The following is a 20,600-nucleotide window of genomic DNA, read 5'->3' as shown; positions in this document are numbered from 1 at the left end:
AATCTAATATAATTACAGTTAAATGTAATCTTTGGAAAATCACAAAATGAACATCAATTTTTGACCTCTACATCATCACTGTATTGATGTATGAATTTGTTAGGAATGACGAAAATGGCAAAGATGATTGACGAGCGGCAACAGGAGCTGACACACCAGGAGCACCGTGTGATGCTGGTCACCTCCATGAACACAGTGAAGGAACTGCTGCCTGTGCTTATATCAGGTGAGAGACCAGTGAGCTGCTGTGTGTGTGTGTGTGTGTGCGGTCTCTGTGTGCCAGCTCGTTGATATGGCAACACTGGTAATTGAAGCCATTTAACCGCCTTGTGGGGAAGGATAGATTTTTCCCTTCATCCAGTTGGCTTTCTGCTGTTGGCTCAGCAATAAATAGCCAGGTTGATGGCAGCTCATCTGCACACGCAAAAAGCAGAAAGGCTTTTAATGTCGATGTTTGCAAATATGTCTGCTCATATGGTGATAATTAGTAGCTTGATTTTTGGACACAACAGATATAAACCACACTCTCATCTTCATCTGTACAACAATTGTAGATGAAAGGGAAAGGGAGGACTAACAAAATTGTTTTTTTGATACCCATCAGCCATTAAAATCTTTGTTACAACAAAGTGCACCAAGAGTCATGGTGTGGAGGAGGCCTTGAAGAACAGAAACTACACGTTTGAGAAGATGAGTGCCGAGATCAACGAGATAATCAGAGTGCTGCAACTCACTTCATGGGACGAGGATGCCTGGGCCAACAAAGTATGAGCTTTATCTTGTACATACATACAGTACAGACCAAAAGTTTGGAAATACATAGACTTTTTGAAAGAAGTTTCTTCTGCTCATCAAACCCATTTTTTGATTTGAAACTCAAAAAAACAGAAAACAGTAGTAATATTGTGAAATATAATTACAACTTAAAAATAATAGTTTCCTATTTGAATATACAAAAAAAAATAATTTACCTGTGATGCAAAGCTGAATTTTCAGCATCATTACTCCCTGTTCATTGTACATGTAAACATTACAGTCTATTAATGATCATTTAGAAATCATTCTAATATTCTGATTTATTATGAGTGTTGGAAAACAGTTCTGCTGTCTAATATATTTAATGAATAAAAGGTGGTGGCATTTATTCAAAAAAAAAAAAATTGTAATAATATATATTCTAAAAATATATTTTCTTTATATATATATTTTTTTTTACTTTTTATTCATCAAAGTATCCTAAAAAAGTATCACATGTTCTGAAAAAAAAATATTAAGCAGCAGAAACTGTTTCCAACTTTGATAATGAATCATCATATAGAATGATTTCTAAAGGATCATGTGATAATGATCCTAAAAAATTCAGCTTTGCATCACAGAAATAAATTGATAATTAAAGTATAATAAATTTAAAAACAATTAAATTGTAATAATATATCACAATATTACATTTTTTTCTGTATTTTTGATCAAATAAATGCAGGCTTGATGAGCAGAAGAAACTTCTTTCAAAAGCATTAAAAATAGTAATGTTTCCAAACGTTTGACCTGTACAGTACATACATACATAGACTCCTTTCGAAAACCCCACCTTAAACAGTTACACTAAGCTATGTTGGCTTCCCAGGGTCAGACAACTAATGTCCTGCAGTCCCTGTTATTGTACTGTGCTTACAAAAGATAGACGTGACATTGGCAGTGGTGGAGAGAAGTCAAAATCTCATACATTTCGTCCATAGTGAAATTTACTTCTTGGGATAGTGTGTCAAACTTTCAGTGCGATTTTTACATTTTAATAAAATAGTTTTTCTTTATTTTATAAGAAACAACAACAACAAAAAAAAAAAAATCTGTAAAGTCACTGTTATTGTGTAAATAGTAATGGTGGCAAAATATCTCAGCGTTGATCACCTACTTCGAAAGCATTGCAAATGAATGTAGCAGAGTTTGTGTGTGTTTATATATATATATATATATATATAAATATACATATATATATTCATGCACAAAATGTTAATTATTTTGCCAAAATTATAGGGATCATACAAAATGCATGTTATTTTTTATTTAGTACTGACTTGAATAAGATATTTTACATAAAAGACGTTTTACATATAGTCCACAAGAAAATAATAGATGAATTTATAAAATTGACACCGTTCGAAAGTTTACATAAGCTTGATTCTGTGTTGTTACCTGAATGATCCACAGCTGTTTTTTGTTTGTTTTGTGATAGTTGTTCATGAGTCCCTTGTTCAGGTCCCCCAAATTCTTTGGTTTTCCAGCATTTTTATGTATTTGAACCCTTTTCAGCAATGACTGTATGATTTTGAGATCCATCTTTTCACACTGAGGACAACTGAGAGACTCATACACAACTATTACAGAAGGTTCAAAGGCTCACTGATGGTCCCAAAGGAAAAAGGATTCATTAAGAGCCTGGGGTGTAAACTTTTGAACACAATGAAGATGTGTACATTTCCCTTATTTTGCCTAAACATATATATTTTTTCATTTAGTACTGCCCTTCAGAAGTTACAGAAGTTACTTACATGTTTCCCCGAATATAAGTACAAAATAAGTAAAATTTACCCAGATCTTCAAATCAAAAAATCGAAACTTTTTTTCTTAATGCATCGTTTTTATGTGCATATAAAAAAATTACAGAAATTATACATGGCTGCTTCAAAAGTGGGCAGTCACTGCTGCGCTCTATTGAGACCCCTTGGTGTATCTTTGTTTTTCTCCCTGAATGAATGTGACACTCCCCTCCTGCTAATGTAATAATCTGTTCCATTTCCCAACACTGTTCACAGTCAGGCTCAGAATTCACGGACTATATGACATAAAAACACTGGCCTGATAACCAGCATAGGTGGAAAAACATCACCATATACTGTACACATGGCATCAGTGTTTAACAGTAAGATTAATGATCTGCCTTTCAATATTTCATGAAGTCTACTGAATCATTTGATCCCTCGCTGACTGATGATACCCTGCTTGCTGAGCATGCATATTTAATATTTCCATAAGAATTCACTCTACTCTCAAAATCAGTTTCCTAAGCTTTCATTTACTTTGCTGTCACCTCTGTTTTTCTGTTTGCCCTGGTATAACTCTGTAAAAATGCCTCTTTCTTTTTGCTCTTTCTTTTCTGTGTTCTTCCATTTTTTCCCTTCCTATAATAGAAGGTAAGCTCCTCTCTCCTGCTCTGTAATGCGACAAACTGCATGCCAGATCATTGTGTTGCTAACAGTATGTGTGTGTTAGTCTATTCATTCTTGTTTTTTCCCCACATAATGTTTGATAGAAGCCTTTTTTCTCAGCCTGGCTTGCCATTTTATATGCTGTATACAAGGGGTGCTGTTTTTCAGAAACCCAGGACCAAATCAAAACAATGAATTGCAATTAGAGAGGTTATTTTCAGACGTGCTGTAGAATGACACTGTGCCATCATTCACCCTCCACATCCATATTTACTTCAGTCTTACTTCATCCCTCATTTAGACACTCCGTCTCACGGTTAATCACAAACATCTGAACACATTCCGTTAACCTTAATGCTGTCCTTACAGATTAACATTAATTTATGCTCCATGTCTCCTGATACACAGCTATTCCCACTTTTAAAGATTGCAGTTTGCTTTCGTGTTCACGTATTTCCTGTTGAAATAGGAAATTACAGTGGGATATATTGGACCTCTTTTTATTAAAAAAGGTGTCCTTGCTACATCGTAATTATCCATTTAAGTACTGAGTAATTTAATTAACTACATGTGCTTAATATATGGTTAGGGTTAGGATCTGGGTTTGGCTTAGGGTTACTTGCATGTAATTATGCATTATTAATTGTTATTATAATAGTAAGTACATGTAACATGTGAAACAAGGACACCTTAAAATAAAGTGTTACCAAAATAGCCAATAGCCTTTATTTTACCTTTTAGTTTAACAATTACAAGTGGTTTAGTCTAGAGCTGTGCAATTAATCAAAATACAGTTTTGGGCTTCAACAGTTATGTAAATACATAGCAACCTCATTTACAGAAAATATATATTTGATATTTATTGCTATCTTTAAATGTATCACTCATATAAAGTTTTGGTCATGTGGCCCACTCATAATCGTGTTAAATTATCATGATTACAATATTGAGCAAAATAATCGTGATAATGGTTTTTGCCATAATAGAGCAGCCTTAGTTTAGTTGGAACACCATAGCTCCAAAAGTAGAAAAATATTGATAACAAGTTTTCACAAAAAGATATGTCTCAAGACGTGGCTCTTCATCAGACAATGGTCTATTTTTATGGACCAAAAATGGATTTTAATGGACCAAATATTTTTGTACGCCTTTGAGTGCAAGAAGAATAATCAATATTTGTGTTCATTCTCCCTGAAAATAAATAATGTCAATTAAAACATGTACTAAGAGTTAATCTTGTTTTTTTTTAGGAGTATAGCATATCAATTAAGCTCAAAGCCACAAAACTTTGATTTTGCAAGAGTCTTTAAATTTCCTTTGTAAGAAGATACATATCTGAGATATACGGAGAGCATTTAGTGATAACTGGTTAGCCTATCTAATAATCATTCTGACGCTGTACATTTTCAATCTTTTGAATGAAGCATACATTTAGCATTGGCCATACTCACTTGCTTTTGTCTTAAGACAAAATTGAATTGAAACTCAACTCTGACTCTAGGCTCCCTTGTACCTTATAACTGACAACATGAAAGATGGATTGACGTAGTTATTGCTCTTCAGCTCCCTCATACACACAGCACAAAGTCCATTTGCGGGGAATGAATTATTTCACACAAAACTGTAATCAGAAAAGTACTTACTTTTCTTTCCTAATTCAGTAATATAAACTTTTGCATTTATTTGAAATTCTCTATATAACAATTTCAAAGCTTTTGTCAGCCAATAACCTAAGTACAGTTGTCCCAAATCTTTCTTGACATTATTTACTCTGTTAGCCAAAGGCAGACAGATATTGTCAGCCAGTTGAATAATGTTTAAGCTTTCCAGTGTCTTATTCTTGAAGAGTAAGTTCATCATTGTAACTCAGCATCAGTCTACCTCTATATTGTAATTCTCCACAGCTTGAGATATCTGTCATGAGATCAGGCACATAAGCAGAATGCATATTCAAGCAGAGATTGTTCAAACAGACTCCATCATGAAATATTGATCATGTTTAGACGTCCTGGCCTATTTCTGAACTTGTAATACCACAGCATGTGAAATACTAATGCAACATCACATTCTAAAGCAAGCATTAGGTTCACTTTTATACATTTTACATATAAATATATAATGTTAATTTTTTTCTGTACACTAACGGTCAGTTTGGGGTTGTCTTTTTGTTTTTATAAGTAGTCTCTGTTCATGAAGGCTATACATTTATTTGATCAAAAATACAATAAATATTGTGACAGTAATATTGTGATTCTTTTATGAGTAGAAAGTTCAACAGCATTTATTTGAAATATAAATTGTCTGTAACTGTCACTTTTGATTCAATTCATTGCATTGCAAAACTCACTGACCCCAAACATTTGACCTGGATATAAATGCAAATGTATTTACTACATTGAGTGATTTTTTTCTGCAATCATATCTGAAGTAAAAAGAACAATATAAACTTGAATAACTGCATATAACATTTTTCCCGGCTTGCGAATGAAACCCAACCCTGAGCTGAATCAATCCAATAATGCACACAAATAGGAAATGTCTCATCAACTTAGAAATAATGTGATCTGTCTTGCTAGATGCTGAAGAGTTGGCTTGAAAGCAGCAGTTACTGGATAGCAGACAGGCAAAGCAGGCAGAGGAAATAGATTGGGTGAATAATGCGTTTTAGCTGAGAGAAGACTCATCGATTATACTTGTCCTTCAGTTCTACTTTGGCATAACTACAAACTATATTTAGGCTTTTTGATATGGATTTATGAAAGCAGGCTAACATGAATTTAGCTGCATATTTTAGAGAAATTTTAACATGCAGTATGTTACCGGTAAGATGTAGTGTAATAGGCAGCAGGCGCAGGTGTAAGGGGTTCATTTCCTGCCCATCTCCCTCTCCTGATTGGATCTGACTGCTGCTTCAGCTGCCAGACTGTCTCCTTCTGGAAAGGCCACAAGCAAAAACAAGAACTCAATTCTACATCTTTTTAAAGGTCCATTATTATCTTGTCTTGCTGAATCAGACAACAAAGCAAAACTAGATCTGTACATTTTCAGATCAGTATCTTGAGTGGTGCTTTCCACAGAACTTGTGGCCAGGATGTGTACTGCACCAAGTCAAAGAGACCAATTCCATGTCTTGATATATTAGTAGTAAGACTGAGACCCTCAGTGGCCTTAAAACACTACCACAAGTCAAAAGATATAAAGATGCAAATATGGCTGAAGTACACACACACACACACACACACACACACACACACACACACACACAAAAATTATAATTACTTTTTTTCACTCAGAAATTGTTATTACCTGTCACAAACAAGTAAAAAGAAATTCAAGTAACCAGTATTGTTTTAGTATCATTGAGATACTTTTAGTTTTATTAATATTTTGAATCATTTAAATTTTTATATTTTCCATTTAAATTTTTCATTTAAAGTTTTAGTAACTTTGTTGGGTTTTTGTCATTTTAAGTAGTTTATATGTCTATTTGGTTTCTATAAATTTTTACTTTTAATTATTTTTTTTTGTTATTATAGTACATCAAGTTAATGAGAAATTATAAAATGAGAAATGTTGCCCTTTTTAAAATTTTATTTCAAATAACATTAGGGTTATGGTTTTTTTGTTGTTTTTTTTTTTTTTCATAACGTTATGGTTTTAGTTTTAGTTTTAGTTAACTATAATAACCCTGCAAGTAACACAATAAATTAAAATGAAATTCAGAAATTAAATTCTAAGTAGAAAAACAGAAACAGTATTTTATTTAATATACTCCAGTGGTCTTTGTTTTATTTTAAACTTTGTAAAATCATACACTATACGCATGTTTTCAATTGCTAAGGTGTTATGAATGGATGTTCGGTGTGGCTAGGGTATTAATAATTACCACCTAGCAAAAGTCTGATTGCTTAGAAAATTCATAGCACGCATCTCCTTAATAAGCCTTAATATTTTGAGGCATCAATATTGAAGGCATGACCTTGATACTTTAAACTGAAAACAAATTCCACACCCATGCCCTTCATTTGTCTTTCAGTGTTATGCTCTTGATATGAATGCATTGCCTGTGCAGATGACTATTGCTTTAGACTGCAGTAGAGATAAGTGCTATACACACGGCTGAGTTACCGAACCAGACAGGTTCTTCTTCAAATGTGTGCGTGGTGCAATGGAGTGTGAAGTGGTGATTATGTGGGCCGCTCTCGCACTTTGTGTGTGTGATAGAGAGAGGCAGAGGCTCCTCTTGTCCGTCAGAGCCCCCTCCCTTCAGCATCTACTCCTTCATATGATCACATAAACTGCAACTGCAACAAATAGCTGTAACCACTCAGTTCCATGCTATGACATCCTGCCCCGAGGGCCAATATGACAGACATTACTGACTAACCCACTCTTTCTCTCTGAAGACACAGAGGCCATGAGGAGAGCGCTAGCACTGATTGAGTCAAAGATGGGTCAGGCTAAAGGCTGGCTGAGGGACCCTAATTGTCTACCAGGTATAACATTAGCTCACTGTGAAATTTCAGCTTTTTGTGCTAGAAAGACAGTGACTTTTCAGTCAAAACTTCTAAAGTAAAATAAGACCATTTATTGAAACTACACTGCGGAAATTACAAATTGTCCTTCAACTTTCAGATTTGAGCACATGCACATGATCGCTAAAATGTATGCATAAATGATGTCTATTTGAACCTGTGTCTCATTTTACATGCTAATAAAGCATGTACATTAAAGTCATTTGATTATACAGGTCAGAGAGATTGATTATACGCTGGTAAAAAAGGGGTAATGAAAAAACAAATTATGCATGTTTTTGAGATTACAATATTCTCAGGGGGAAAAATAAAATACATTTTTAAAACATTAATTGAATTATGAATTATTAAAATAATACCCTAAATTTAGAGGAACAATAATATGAACCCTGTACTTAGTACAGTATGAGTAGTCCTGTATGAAATACACTTCTGATCAAAATTTTGGGTTTCAGTAGGATTTTAAAATGTTTTTTGATGATTCCTGTGATGTCATTATTCCAGTCTTCAGTGTCACATGATCCTTCAGAAATCATTATTTTATGCTGATTTGGTGCTCAAAAAATAAAAAATATTATTTTTAGTATCAATGTTGAAAACGTTGTTTTGCCAGAATTTTTTTAATCAGGATTCTTTGATGAATAGAAAGTTAAAAGACCAACATTTATTTGAAATGTAAATATTTTGGAATATTATAAATGTCTTCACTGTCACTGTATGGAATAAAATTATTAATTTCTTATTAAAACATAATCTTATAGACTTTTGAATGGTACACAAAAACTAAAAATCTGTCACTGATGTGTACCCTTTCAAAAGGTACTAATATGTAATTTGTACCTTTTTTATGTACATAATATTTGTGTAATGTAAATCATTTATGAAGTATGTGTGTAGTGGCCTAACACTATGTCTGTGACGCCTGCTCTGGACGTTCTTGTGCAGGAGATCCGGGAGAGCATGCGCTGCGTCAGGTACTGGATGAAGCAGGAAAAGTGGGTGAGCTTTGTGCGGGGAAAGAAAGACGAGAGATCCTGGGAACAGCCAAGACCTTGGGCCAGATGACGGATCAGGTGTCAGATGTGCGCACCAGGTACGCCCCCTTCAGGTGCACCTGGAGAAAAGGCAGAATTATAATCACAGCCCATTATACTGCTGATTCCACCGATTACAAGATTTCTCAGTTCAGCATTTCACACAGAGAGCCAAATGCCACCACATGTTTCTGTGGCGCTTGCATGAGCTGAATTATGCATTAATGCAGCTGTGTGCTGTTCATAATAATATTCATCATCATTTATACAATGCATCACCCCTGTGTGATGTTTCTCAGGGGCTGTAACTGCTTCTAATTTACAACATGAGAAAGTGTGTCAGGTTTTTGAATAAACACAGTTTAGACGTTGTTTGTTAGCAGGCTAATTCTCCGGGGATTGTTTATCCCTGACTGCTGAGTACAGGAGAAGGAAGGAACGGCGTGGTACAGTTTGGCTCCATGTGTCAGGGATGTTGAAAACTGGAGTGAAAGTAAAAGATCAGACGCTGGACTCTGACTTCATTAGAGAGACTCAAAGAAAGCAGATTAAATGCTGCAGGGCCGGATAATTAGTGGCTGCCCCGGCCCACTGATCACTCTCATACACGGGGGCTCGTTCCACTGACCTTCACATGCAATTCAGATGCTTTTCATTTTTACATTTGTTAAAGGGTATTGTAATATATTATGAAGTCATTCTCTTCTCCTGTTGATTTTGTGATCATGTAATTCTATTATTGTACTATATTATATTATATTGTTTCTTCAGAGGTCAGGGTGCCACTCCTATGGGTATGCAGAAAGCTCAGCAGGTGGGCCAGGGTTTGGATATTCTGGTGGGGAAAGTGGAGAACGCTGCTCGGAAGCTGGAAGCCTTGACCAATGCCAAACAAGCCATCACTAAGAGAATCGACACAGCCCAGGTCACTCTTGAAGCATGTTTTGTTAGTGGATTGGTGTGTTCAGTGGTTTTGCTCGGAGACTCAATTGACATGTCAACAAAGTACCAAAATTTATACCCAATTATACCAATGTAAACAACTGTCTCTTCAACAACAGAATTTATTATTATCATTATAATATCATTAAGTATATATAGTATCATTATTATTGATAATATGTTTGTTATAATTAAAACAGTTACAGGACCCAAAATATTAAAAATTATTAAACCTTACATAAACTGAATTGGAAAATTTGCAGCTTTGATAGTTTCAATCAAATCAATGAATGGCCATTGGTGTCAACAACAAAAGATATGTGAAGCGTTTCCTCTAAAAGTTCTATTTTTATTTTAGTCTATTGTTAAGATTTTATTATATTGATTTGAAGAGATTGTATTTGCATCCCAGAGGACGTGTGGGTAGGGTACACTTAATTACAGACCTGTCCTCATTTAAAGAGCTGTTGCAGAAATCTGTCTGGTCTGATGTTATTTAGTGGAGATGTGCTGTGACTCATAAGTATTTAAAGGGTGGATAACAGAAAAACAGAAGGAATCCTTGTACTTTGTGCTGTTGGTGCTGTGACAGAAAACCACAGATGAGTTCAGATGACAGCAAACTATATGATTATAACATGATTGAATGACTATAAGTTCAAAACAGGAAATGTTGACTAGTGCCAGGCTAGTATGTTTCCTCTGATAATAAGAGAACAGAAGAGCCTGAGAGTGTTCTGAGATTACTTTTGAAGATACTGCTAACTAACTACTAACTAGTAAGCATAGATCTAGCAATGCAAAATAAATTAAAAACACACCATTTACTGATAAAATAAAATTAAAAAAACACAATTTTACTTTTAAAATAACACATTAATTCACCTTTAAGTATGAAAGGATTGTGACAGTAATATAATTTGTATCTGAACTTGTTGTGTAACTGTGCAGAGCTGGCTGGCTGATCCTTACGGTGGTCCGGAGGGGGAAGAGAACATCCGTGCTCTTCTGGTGGAGGCCAAGCGCATCGCTGACCTGTGTGAAGACCCTAAAGAGAGAGATGACATTCTGCGCTCCATCAGTGAGGTCGCAGGACTCACTGCGAGACTGGTTGAACTTCGTAAAATGTAAGTATAGACCTACAGTACATATGAGTCCTTTAATTTACAGGAACATTCAAAGTGTTCTTTCCAGTTTCAAAGGACAGATGTTTGCAGTTTGATATCAGTCATGACAGTCTGTCATGTTTAGATAATGTGTAGTCTTTGATCAGCACTTGAAAAAATGTGAACTTGACAAACCAGCATCATGTTCACGGTAAGGACAGATTATGTAACCAGGATAATGTGCCTGATGTGACTCTTAAAGCTTTCATAATATTATGAAATTCTAAGAATATTTTTTATTTTTATTTACAATATTATCTTAAATAAGTTTGTGGTCAGTAAGATATTTTTTATAAAAAACTTAAAAATCAAAATGATATATATTTAAAACAAATAAATTGGAAAGACAATTATAATTTTACAAAGAAACTTCAATTTCAAATAAATTTTTTTCATTAAAGACTTATTAAAATCAAAAAATATAAAAAAAATGCACGGTTTTTACAAAAATATTAAACCGTTTGCAACATTGAAAAAAAAGATAAATATTTGTTTTCATAAGAAAATGTAGATTTGCCATCACAGGAAATGTCTCGATGATTCTTTTATTTATTTCTTGTCTTATCCTCATGGTAATTTTGGTAGAAATGTGTTTATTTTTTGTGTTAAATCTCATGTTTTGGCCTTTTTGTGAGCCACAGGGGTAAAGGAGATACTCCTGAGGCTAGAGCGCTGGCCAAACAGATTGGCACAGCTTTGCAGAACTTGCAGGCAAAGACTAACCGTGCTGTGGCCAACATGAGACCTGCCAAGGCTGCTGTTACACTAGAGGGCAAAATGGAGCAGGCCTTGCACTGGATCAACAACCCTGGAGTGGACGATCATGGAGTAGGTGGGTGGCAATATGAGGTAAAACATTCCCACAGCTTGGCAATCCATTTACATTTAGAATTGAATCAGTAACTGTTATTAATTCTGTGTCTGTTATTAGTGTAGTAAAATGCTCATCTGGTCATCTGAGGCTATTAGTTTTCCCCCAAAGGATAACACTGGCATATTGAATGACTTATTTATTCGTATGGAGCTGGTCACTTGACTCTGGACCTTTATATGATGTGACAGATGGCTATTTCTTCTGTCCCTGTCGTATTTATGTTCATACTTAAAATATTTCAAACCATAAGTAGCTGCTTCGTGTCCTATTCACAGCAGGTCATGTTACTTTCAGGTTAACTTAGTCTGGGAGTAACTCTAGACCAGAGCTGCACAGTTTAGTACCAGGGTTTGTCCCAGACAGTTCACATGCTTACACTATGCACTAAAAGTTTGGGGGAAAACCACAATTTCGAGTGTCTTGCAAGACCAATATTGGGACATACTATCACATCATAAAATTGCTTCTTGCTAAATGAATTACCTAAGAATTCATTGTTAATCAACATTAAAGGGATAATTCACCCAAAAATTGGTGCTAATTTAATAGTGCTGAATTATTAGTTGGTCACAACTTAATCGAAAACAACTTAATCGATTACAGCTAATCCAGAATTCAGCAGCTAGGATAGTTACCCGCTCACATACTTTTGATCATATATCTCCAGTTGTTGCATTTTACATGGCAAAATCAGGGCTAGAAATACAAACTACTAATGAGCAAATGTGCAACACCTGACCATAATGAACTCAATGAACCAATGAAAATGAAACACAATTGAAAACAAAAGCACATGGCATAAGCACAAGGGAAACCTGGGAATCACATGACACATGAAAACATAGAGCCCAACCAAACACCAGCCTTACAAATGTAAAAAATATATACATACACACAAAACGAATCACTGCCGGTATGTTCGAAAGAAAAGCATGTAAGGTTGTCTAGGGCTAATTAACATAATTATCTAATAATTCTAAAACAATTATTTCTGACAATTATTTATAACCACCCATTTTACAGAAATAGTGTTTACAAATGAACATTTTAGTGCAAAAATAGTGGTAATTTTCACAGAATATTTATAGTTTTACTTAAAGTGCATCACAGCTGGTTGGGTGGTCACATATGGACTATGAATGAATGACTACCAATCTTTTGTTTGTCAGAGATAATGAAAAAATGGCTTGCGATATAAAATGTTTTGATTATGATTGTGGCTTAAAGATTAAATGTGTAATGTTTATCAGCTTTAAGCAATTTGTTGGTTAATTTTCCAGAAGAGACTGTCTATTTGTCCAAACAATAATATAATGTATTCAGGAGTGTTTGGGAAACCTGTTTGATCACTTCAGAATAAATGACACATTTCAGTGGGAGCTTGTCATGTCTGTCCATAGGCCAGGCTGCTATACGGGGGCTGATAGCAGAAGGCCGTCGACTGGGAAACTCTCTACCAGGGCCGTACAGACAGGAACTGCTAGCAAAGTGTGAGCGAGTGGAGCAGCTGATGATGCAGTTAGCAGATCTTGCGGCGCGGGGAGAGGGAGAAAGTCCTCAGGCACGTGCTGTGGCTGCTTATCTCCTGGATGCAATTAAAGTAAGGCATCGTGTCCCCCTTTTCTATTAAAAGATCCTAGTATCTTTCTCACACAGCAGGTGTGGGTGAAGCATAATCAAATAGGAAGAGCAGAGGTCATATCTGCTGGCTTTACAGTAGTGCAGTACACAAAGCACTAGGGCTTTTAGCTCAATGTAATAAACAGTATAAGCAAATGCCGCCCTCTGCAGGAAAATATTTGCATTGCACAATTTTTTTTACCTATTCTGTTTTCATCAAATTACTTTTTTTTTTTTGACTGTACACTTAACCACATCATATTATATTTTTCCTTTGGATCTAAAGGCAAAGATGCAGGAAGCAATGACCCAGGAGGTGTCTGATGTTTTCAGTGATACCACCACACCAATTAAACTCCTGGCTGTGGCAGCAACAGCTCCTCTTGAGGCCCCCAACAGAGAGGAGGTCAGCTGAATATACAGAGCGCAGCATGCTTTTCAGTGTCATATTAAATGCTAATTCACACAAAGCATTCTAAGCTATAAACCTACTTGTAAAAAGACTTTCACCAGTTTTAGAAGCTAATAAAAACTTTTATTCTTAGGGTTATTTTTTTTTATTTTGAAGGAATCCCCAAAATCATTATTTTATAACTAGGTCAGAAATGCATACAAACATACTCAGTCATTATTTATTCTAATTATAATAGTTACTGTAGAGTTATTATAGTTACCTAAAACTAAAACCATAAAAAAAATTTACTTAAAGAAAAATTAGCGATAATTAAAATAAAATATAATAAAACTTAGTTGCCAAGGCAACATTTCGCATTTTTGTTTAGTTTAACCTGAAGTGCTAAAATAACTAAAACTAAATAAACTATATAGACATAAAAAATGAATTCAAATAACAAAAACACAACAAAATTACTAAAACTTTAAAATAAAATATAAAAATTCTAAATATTTACAAAAACTGTAATAGTATATCAATAAAACTAAATGATTAATTATAAAATAATCATTCTTATTAATAACATGAATTATAAAATTAATGAGTAGTTGTATTTTTTTCCCCTCTAGGTCTTTGAAGAAAGGGCGTCTAACTTTGAGAATCATGCCAGTAGACTGGGTGCTACAGCGGAGAAGGCCGCTGCCGTGGGAACAGCCAATAAGAGCACAGTTGAAGGCATCCAGGCGGCTGTGAAATCATCCAGAGATCTAACACCTCAGGTATGCAGCTCATATATGTATACTGTGTGTGTATGTGCATGTGTGGATGCCCAGAGCTACTTTTAGAGCACATAATGGCATGCTTGAACTGATAGTTGAACATTAGCCACAGTATGGACATTAGCAAAGTCTCCAGGGGCATTCAAGCTTTTTGATGCCAGATACTACCAAATATGATCATGATCTTGAGTGAGACCTCATTCTTAAAAATAACACTGTGTGAGAAAAGTATTGAGTGTTAAATTATGGATGTTTCTAAAATAAATAGCTTTTGTATTGTCACAGTAATAAAGTCAGTACTTTTCTCGCCACTCACTATTATTGTCATTTAAAAAATAGAAACCTATTAAAACAATATTTATTTCTTTGTTAAATTAAATTAACAAATTAAAATTTTTACGAATTTTCGAATTTCAAAGATATATCAGTGCACAGCATCTTTTTCTGTTTATTAATAATTCTACCAATAAAGGCTTTCAGAATGAGTACTATTAAGCTGGTTGTGATCGAATTTGTTTAAGTGTGTATCTGTCTTTTGTTGTTCTCATGAGCAGGTCACTTCTGCTGCACGCATTTTGCTGAAGAACCCTGGCAACCAGGCTGCATACGAGCACTTTGAGACCATGAAGAACCAATGGATTGACAACATGGAGAAAATGACCAGTAAGCAAAGCTCATATCAGATGAAATACCACATGAAATCTTTTGAAAATCATTGAAATATTCAAAATCTTTATTTCAGGTCTTGTGGATGAAGCCATTGACACGAAATCCCTCTTGGATGCTTCAGAGGAGGCCATTAAGAAAGACATTGATAAATGCCGGGTGGCAATGGCTAACGTTCAGCCCCAGATGTTGGTTGCAGGGGCCACCAGCATTGCCCGGCGGGCTAACCGGGTCCTTCTGGTGGCCAAAAGGGAAGTGGAGAACTCAGAGGACCCTAAATTCAGAGAACTGGTCAAAGCTGCTTCAGACGAACTTGGTAGAACAATCTCACCCATGGTTATGGCTGCTAAAGCTGTAGCAGGAAACATCCAGGATCAAGGTCTTTTTTTTGTAAATGTTCTGGATACATTTTTAGAAAACAATTTATTCCTATTACTGACAGAAATCCTTTTCTCCTAATGAGTAGGTTCTCAAAAGGGCTTCCTGGACTCTGGCTACAGGATCTTGGCTGCTGTTGGGAAAGTCAGAGAAGCTTTCCAGCCTCAGGAGCCTGACTTTCCACCTCCACCTCCAGATCTTGACCAGCTGCATGTAAGTGCTGCAGCTCTACATCATTATAGCTTTGATTCAGGTCTTAAAGAGACAATTCTGTCATGATTTACTCACCCATATGATTCTGTCAGGTCAGTGATGATCAGGCTCCTCCCAAACCGCCCCTGCCAGAGGGAGAGGTACCTCCCCCGAGACCTCCACCCCCAGAGGAGAAAGACGAGGAGTTCCCTGAGCAGAAAGCTGGTGAGATGGTGAGCGAGCCGATGATGGTGGCGGCCAGGCAGCTACACGACGAGGCCCGTAAATGGTCCAGCAAGGTGAGTGGAACTATTATGTTCTAGGCACAAAACCATTCCTTGTAGTTCTTAAGAAGTACATTAATATAGTTTGGGGTTTAGTAAGTTTTTTTTTTTTTTTTTTTTCAAGAAATGTATATTTTTATTCAGCATGGATGCAGTAAAATGATCAACAATGACATTAAAGACTTTTAAGTTGTTTCTAAACATTTTGATTTCAAATAAACTATGTTCTGTTGAACTTTAATCTAAAAAAATAAAAATTATGTATCACGGATTCCAACAAAATATTAAGCAGCAAATCAGCTTATTAGATTGCTTTTTGAAGGCTAATATGACTCTAAAGACTGGAGTAATGGCTGATAAAAATCCAGCTTTGCCATCACTGGAAACTAAAACAGAAAAAAATGATTTTAACTTGTAATAATATTTCACTATAATTGTTTTTACTGTATTTTTAAATGAACAAATGCAGCCTTGGTGAGCATAAAAGACATCTTTTAACAAAAAAAACAAAAAACTTACAGACCCCAAACTTTTGAACGGTAATGCACTGTAAATAAAATACAATACTAAATAATTTTTAAGAATTATAATTACAATTAAAGTGTGAATCTCACAAATCATATCAAGATGAAACTGATAAAAGTTTATGAAAAAAAAAAATGTGTTCAAATGTTTGAGATGCGCTTTGTGTACTGGTTTGCGCTTTATGATTGTGAAATGTTGCCTCTGTTGAAAATCGGAGCGTTTTTTGTTGTCTTTAACCTGAAATGTGGAAATCTCTGTGATGATTCCAGTTTCAGGGGAAAAAAGAGTGGAAACTGTCATCTATGAAAGAAATGTTTGCATGCTCTAACGTTTTAACAAGCAGACTCATTTTTTTTTACCATAGTGATGGACCAATACATGATTTTTGTATGAAACGAGACTGACAGGTGGATGCGATATCAACTGGAACTAGCGCAGAGCTGAAACAAGCTCAGTACAAAGGCTCTTGTAGGTGCTAGAAGGTGACGTAAGCAGTAATACTTATAAAATCCAATCAGGTAAATGTAGTGAGAGCCCACTGGGTGTGTTTGACCTACTGCTTGTGTCGTTGTCCTTTTGTGGATGTTTTTGTGCTATTTCTTCTACTTCTACTTCTACTTGACCAGTCCTGCTTTGTCTCGGTCCCTGTGAAAACTATTCATTCTCTTGCATTTTAACATGCGCTTTCCCTGTTTGTATCTTTTTTTATTTGTTCAGTTATGGTCATTTTCACTTTAATAAAGTTAATACAGTGTAAAAATAGGAATAACTGGATTAATGAGATGCTGAGATATTGCAGGTATATAGACAGATATGCTACTATTCAAATGTCTGGGGTCAGTAAGATTTCGTTTTTGAAAAAGGTCTCCGATGCTCACCAAGGCTGCATTTATTTGTTAAAAAAGAAAATAAAACAGTAATATTGTGAAATATTATTACCATTTAAAATAACTGTTTTCTATTTTAATATATTTTTAGATGTAATTTATTGCTGTGATGGTGAAGCTGAATTTTTCAGCAGCTATTACTGTAGGATTCAGTCACAGGATCCTTCAGAAATCATTCTAATATGCTGATTTGCTGCTCCAGAAACTTATTTCAAGAAACTGCTTATTTTTATCAGTGTTGAAAACCACGTGCTGAATAATATTTTTGTGGAAACCATGACACATTTTATTTAGGATTTTTTATGAATAGAAAGATCAATTTCTGATCAATTTAATGTATCCTTGTTTAATAAAAGTATTAATTTCTTAAAGCTTTTGAATATTACTTTAAAATAAAAATGTAAAATGAAAAATATAACTAATATATCACCACTATTTTGGGCAGCTATATATATATATATATATATATATATATATATATATATATATATATATATATATATATATATATCTATTTAAGAACAATATTTATTTTATAAGTAAGGTAATAATGAATAATTAGAAAAGTAAAATAAATAAAAAATTAAAAGAAAATAAAAAAATTGATAGCCAGAAGTTTCAGTCTTCTTAAAAAAAATAAAATCATATGCAGTAATGCCAAAGCTGCTTTTTTTTGGAGAACTCATCATGAATTTCATCTCATCTTGTTGGGGGCTTTGCTTGTTTGCTCTCTGTCCAATAACCGCCCAGTTTCTATTCTCAACTTTATGTGAGAATAGATCAGTTACCTGATTTTCAGTTGACATTATAAACCCTGTGGCAGATGTTACCCAGCAGGACTCTCCCAGCCATCCTAAATCCAGCTGTTCCCACAATCATGTCCTGGGAATCTCCATGCAGTGCCTCTCGTACTAACTCTGATTCTTTCTCCATGCTGGATCCTTTCTTACCCCCCTCCATCTCCTCCTCCTCCCCAGCCTGAAGTGACAGACGAGGGTTTTGAGGCCGCTGAGGCAGAAGTAGATATAGAAGATGAGGATGAATTCACAGACAACGAGGATGATTTTGAGCCAGAGCTTCTCTTAATGTCTTCCAATCAGCCAGTTAACCAGCCCATTCTGGCCGCTGCGCAGTCTTTGCACCAGGAGACTCGCAAATGGTCCAGTAAGGTACTCTGCTTTCTGGCCCCGGTGGGCCACAGCATCCCTTCTGCATCCAGATATTACTGTGGGAATGCTGAAACCAGATAGCTGCTGCTGCTGTTGCTTCACACTTGGGTCCGGTGTGTTTTTATGCTGCTGGGGGTTGCCAATGACCGTGACTGGAATGGCAAGTTTGTTGTGCATTTCTTGGACAAACTGATACTGGCTTCACAAGTCACTTCCCTGCTCATTTCTGATAGTGTCACGCCTCTGTGCCCCGGTTTGAATAAGGAGCCAGTCACTCAATCGCTGCTGCCAAACTCTCTGCTTTTGCCAACCTGTGAAGCCATGGATGACAGTTTCCCAATGACTTCGGAATTACACATGTTGAAGTCATGTCACATGCCTGTTTGTTTGTTGCACACTTTTTCTAACCATTTAAATTAACCATGTCAAAGCCATTGTAGGATATTACATTTTAACACACTGAAACTTTGCATGCAAAAGAGCCATAGAGCAAGGCACCGAACCCCCAGCTGCTCCCGGGCACCGCAACCCTAAGATTGTGGGTTTGAGTCTCGGGCCGGCAATACCACGACTGAGGTGCCTTTGAGCAAGGCACCGAACCCCCAGCTGCTCCCGGGCACCGCAGCATAAATGGCCGCCCACTGCTCCGGGTGTGTGTTCACTGCTGTGTGTGTACACTCTGGATGGGTTAAATGCAGAGCACGAATTCTGAGTATGGGTCACCATACTTGGCTGTGTCACTTTCACTTTTTAAAGGATCATGCAGAATTCTACTCAAAGTATAATGATCAAATATATATTCAGATTTTATTTATTTTTTATTCGTTAGATGGGCATCATATTTCTGACAAGCTGGAGGAAAATACATTAGATTCTATGGAGCCCCTAAAGTTATGTTTGCAGAAAAAAATACCGTCAGAGTTTCTCGTGCTGACAAAAGAACTGTGGAAACTTATAAACGGATAAAAAAAAAATGGTATAATTTTATCTTACAAACTTTTTTCTTGCAATTGTGAGAGAAAGTCAGAATTGTGAGATAAAGAGTTGCAATTACCTTTTTTAAATTCTTAAAAAAAAAAAAAAAAAAAACATGAATTGCGATATATAAACTCAGACCAAAACTGTAACAGACATGCAAATGCTTTTCCGTTTGCACTGAAAAAATTCTCGTTAGTGTGAATTTTTTGTATTTCTCACATTTAGTCCAACAAATGTGACTTCAGGAGACATGATACACCTACACTAATTTCAAAAATGCATGACTGATGTGCACTGGATGAATATGACCTGATTCTAAACACTATTTGTCTTTTTGACATTTTAGAGTGTTATAAATAGAATTTAGACACATAGTTAGAGCTCATCAACAATCACAGGTTAAAAAACGGGCAAAAATGATCTACTTTTTTGTACATCTGTAATCAAACCTGTATTTAAAGTCCTTATGCTAAGTCTGTGTGGGTTTTTTTCTTCTTAGGGTAATGACATCATTGGAGCAGCTAAGCGCATGGCCCTGCTCATGGCGGAGATGTCTCGTCTGGTGCGTGGAGGCAGTGGGAATAAACGTGCCCTCATTCAGTGCGCCAAGGACATCGCCAAGGCCTCTGATGAGGTCACACGGCTGGCTAAGGAGGTAGCCAAGCAATGCACTGACAAACGGATTCGCACAAACCTGTTGCAGGTCAGTGGCGCATATATTAGTATTAGTAGAGCACTGATAAATGAATATTTGCAAATTGGCTTGTTTTGTCAAGTTAATTTGTAAACTCTAGAATGTTTATTCCAGGTTTGTGAGCGTATCCCAACTATAAGCACTCAGCTGAAGATCCTGTCAACAGTAAAGGCCACTATGCTGGGACGCACAAACATCAGTGAGGAAGAATCTGAGCAGGTGAGGAGACAAGGCACATTCACAACCATCTTTAATGAAGGATTTATTGGATTGGATT

The 20,600-nt window shown here is 35.7% G+C and overlaps 1 protein-coding gene across 4 annotated transcripts in view; it reads left to right on the top strand.

Annotated features, from left to right (window-relative positions):
* Positions 1–20,600, top strand: part of LOC109091936 (vinculin-like) — a 35,408-nt gene that overhangs the window by 12,939 nt on the left and 1,869 nt on the right. For 3 of the 4 annotated variants that reach the window (XM_042768945.1, XM_042768948.1, XM_042768947.1), the window contains exons 5-21: positions 104–226; positions 605–765; positions 7,612–7,702; positions 8,687–8,834; positions 9,547–9,700; positions 10,669–10,844; positions 11,525–11,715; positions 13,158–13,357; positions 13,655–13,783; positions 14,401–14,550; positions 15,105–15,213; positions 15,293–15,595; positions 15,683–15,807; positions 15,900–16,085; positions 18,460–18,651; positions 20,129–20,332; positions 20,438–20,542. In XM_042768945.1, the coding sequence (XP_042624879.1) occupies positions 104–226; positions 605–765; positions 7,612–7,702; positions 8,687–8,834; positions 9,547–9,700; positions 10,669–10,844; positions 11,525–11,715; positions 13,158–13,357; positions 13,655–13,783; positions 14,401–14,550; positions 15,105–15,213; positions 15,293–15,595; positions 15,683–15,807; positions 15,900–16,085; positions 18,460–18,651; positions 20,129–20,332; positions 20,438–20,542 (2,747 nt within the window). The remainder of the gene's footprint in view (positions 1–103; positions 227–604; positions 766–7,611; positions 7,703–8,686; positions 8,835–9,546; positions 9,701–10,668; positions 10,845–11,524; positions 11,716–13,157; positions 13,358–13,654; positions 13,784–14,400; positions 14,551–15,104; positions 15,214–15,292; positions 15,596–15,682; positions 15,808–15,899; positions 16,086–18,459; positions 18,652–20,128; positions 20,333–20,437; positions 20,543–20,600) is intronic. The other variant, XM_042768946.1, reaches the window with a different exon arrangement.

This window comes from Cyprinus carpio, chromosome A13 (assembly GCF_018340385.1).
Source record: "Cyprinus carpio isolate SPL01 chromosome A13, ASM1834038v1, whole genome shotgun sequence".
Classification (NCBI taxonomy): domain Eukaryota; kingdom Metazoa; phylum Chordata; class Actinopteri; order Cypriniformes; family Cyprinidae; genus Cyprinus; species Cyprinus carpio.
The sequence above is the reverse complement of the archived record's forward strand: the minus strand, read 5'-3'. Positions and strand labels throughout refer to the sequence as shown.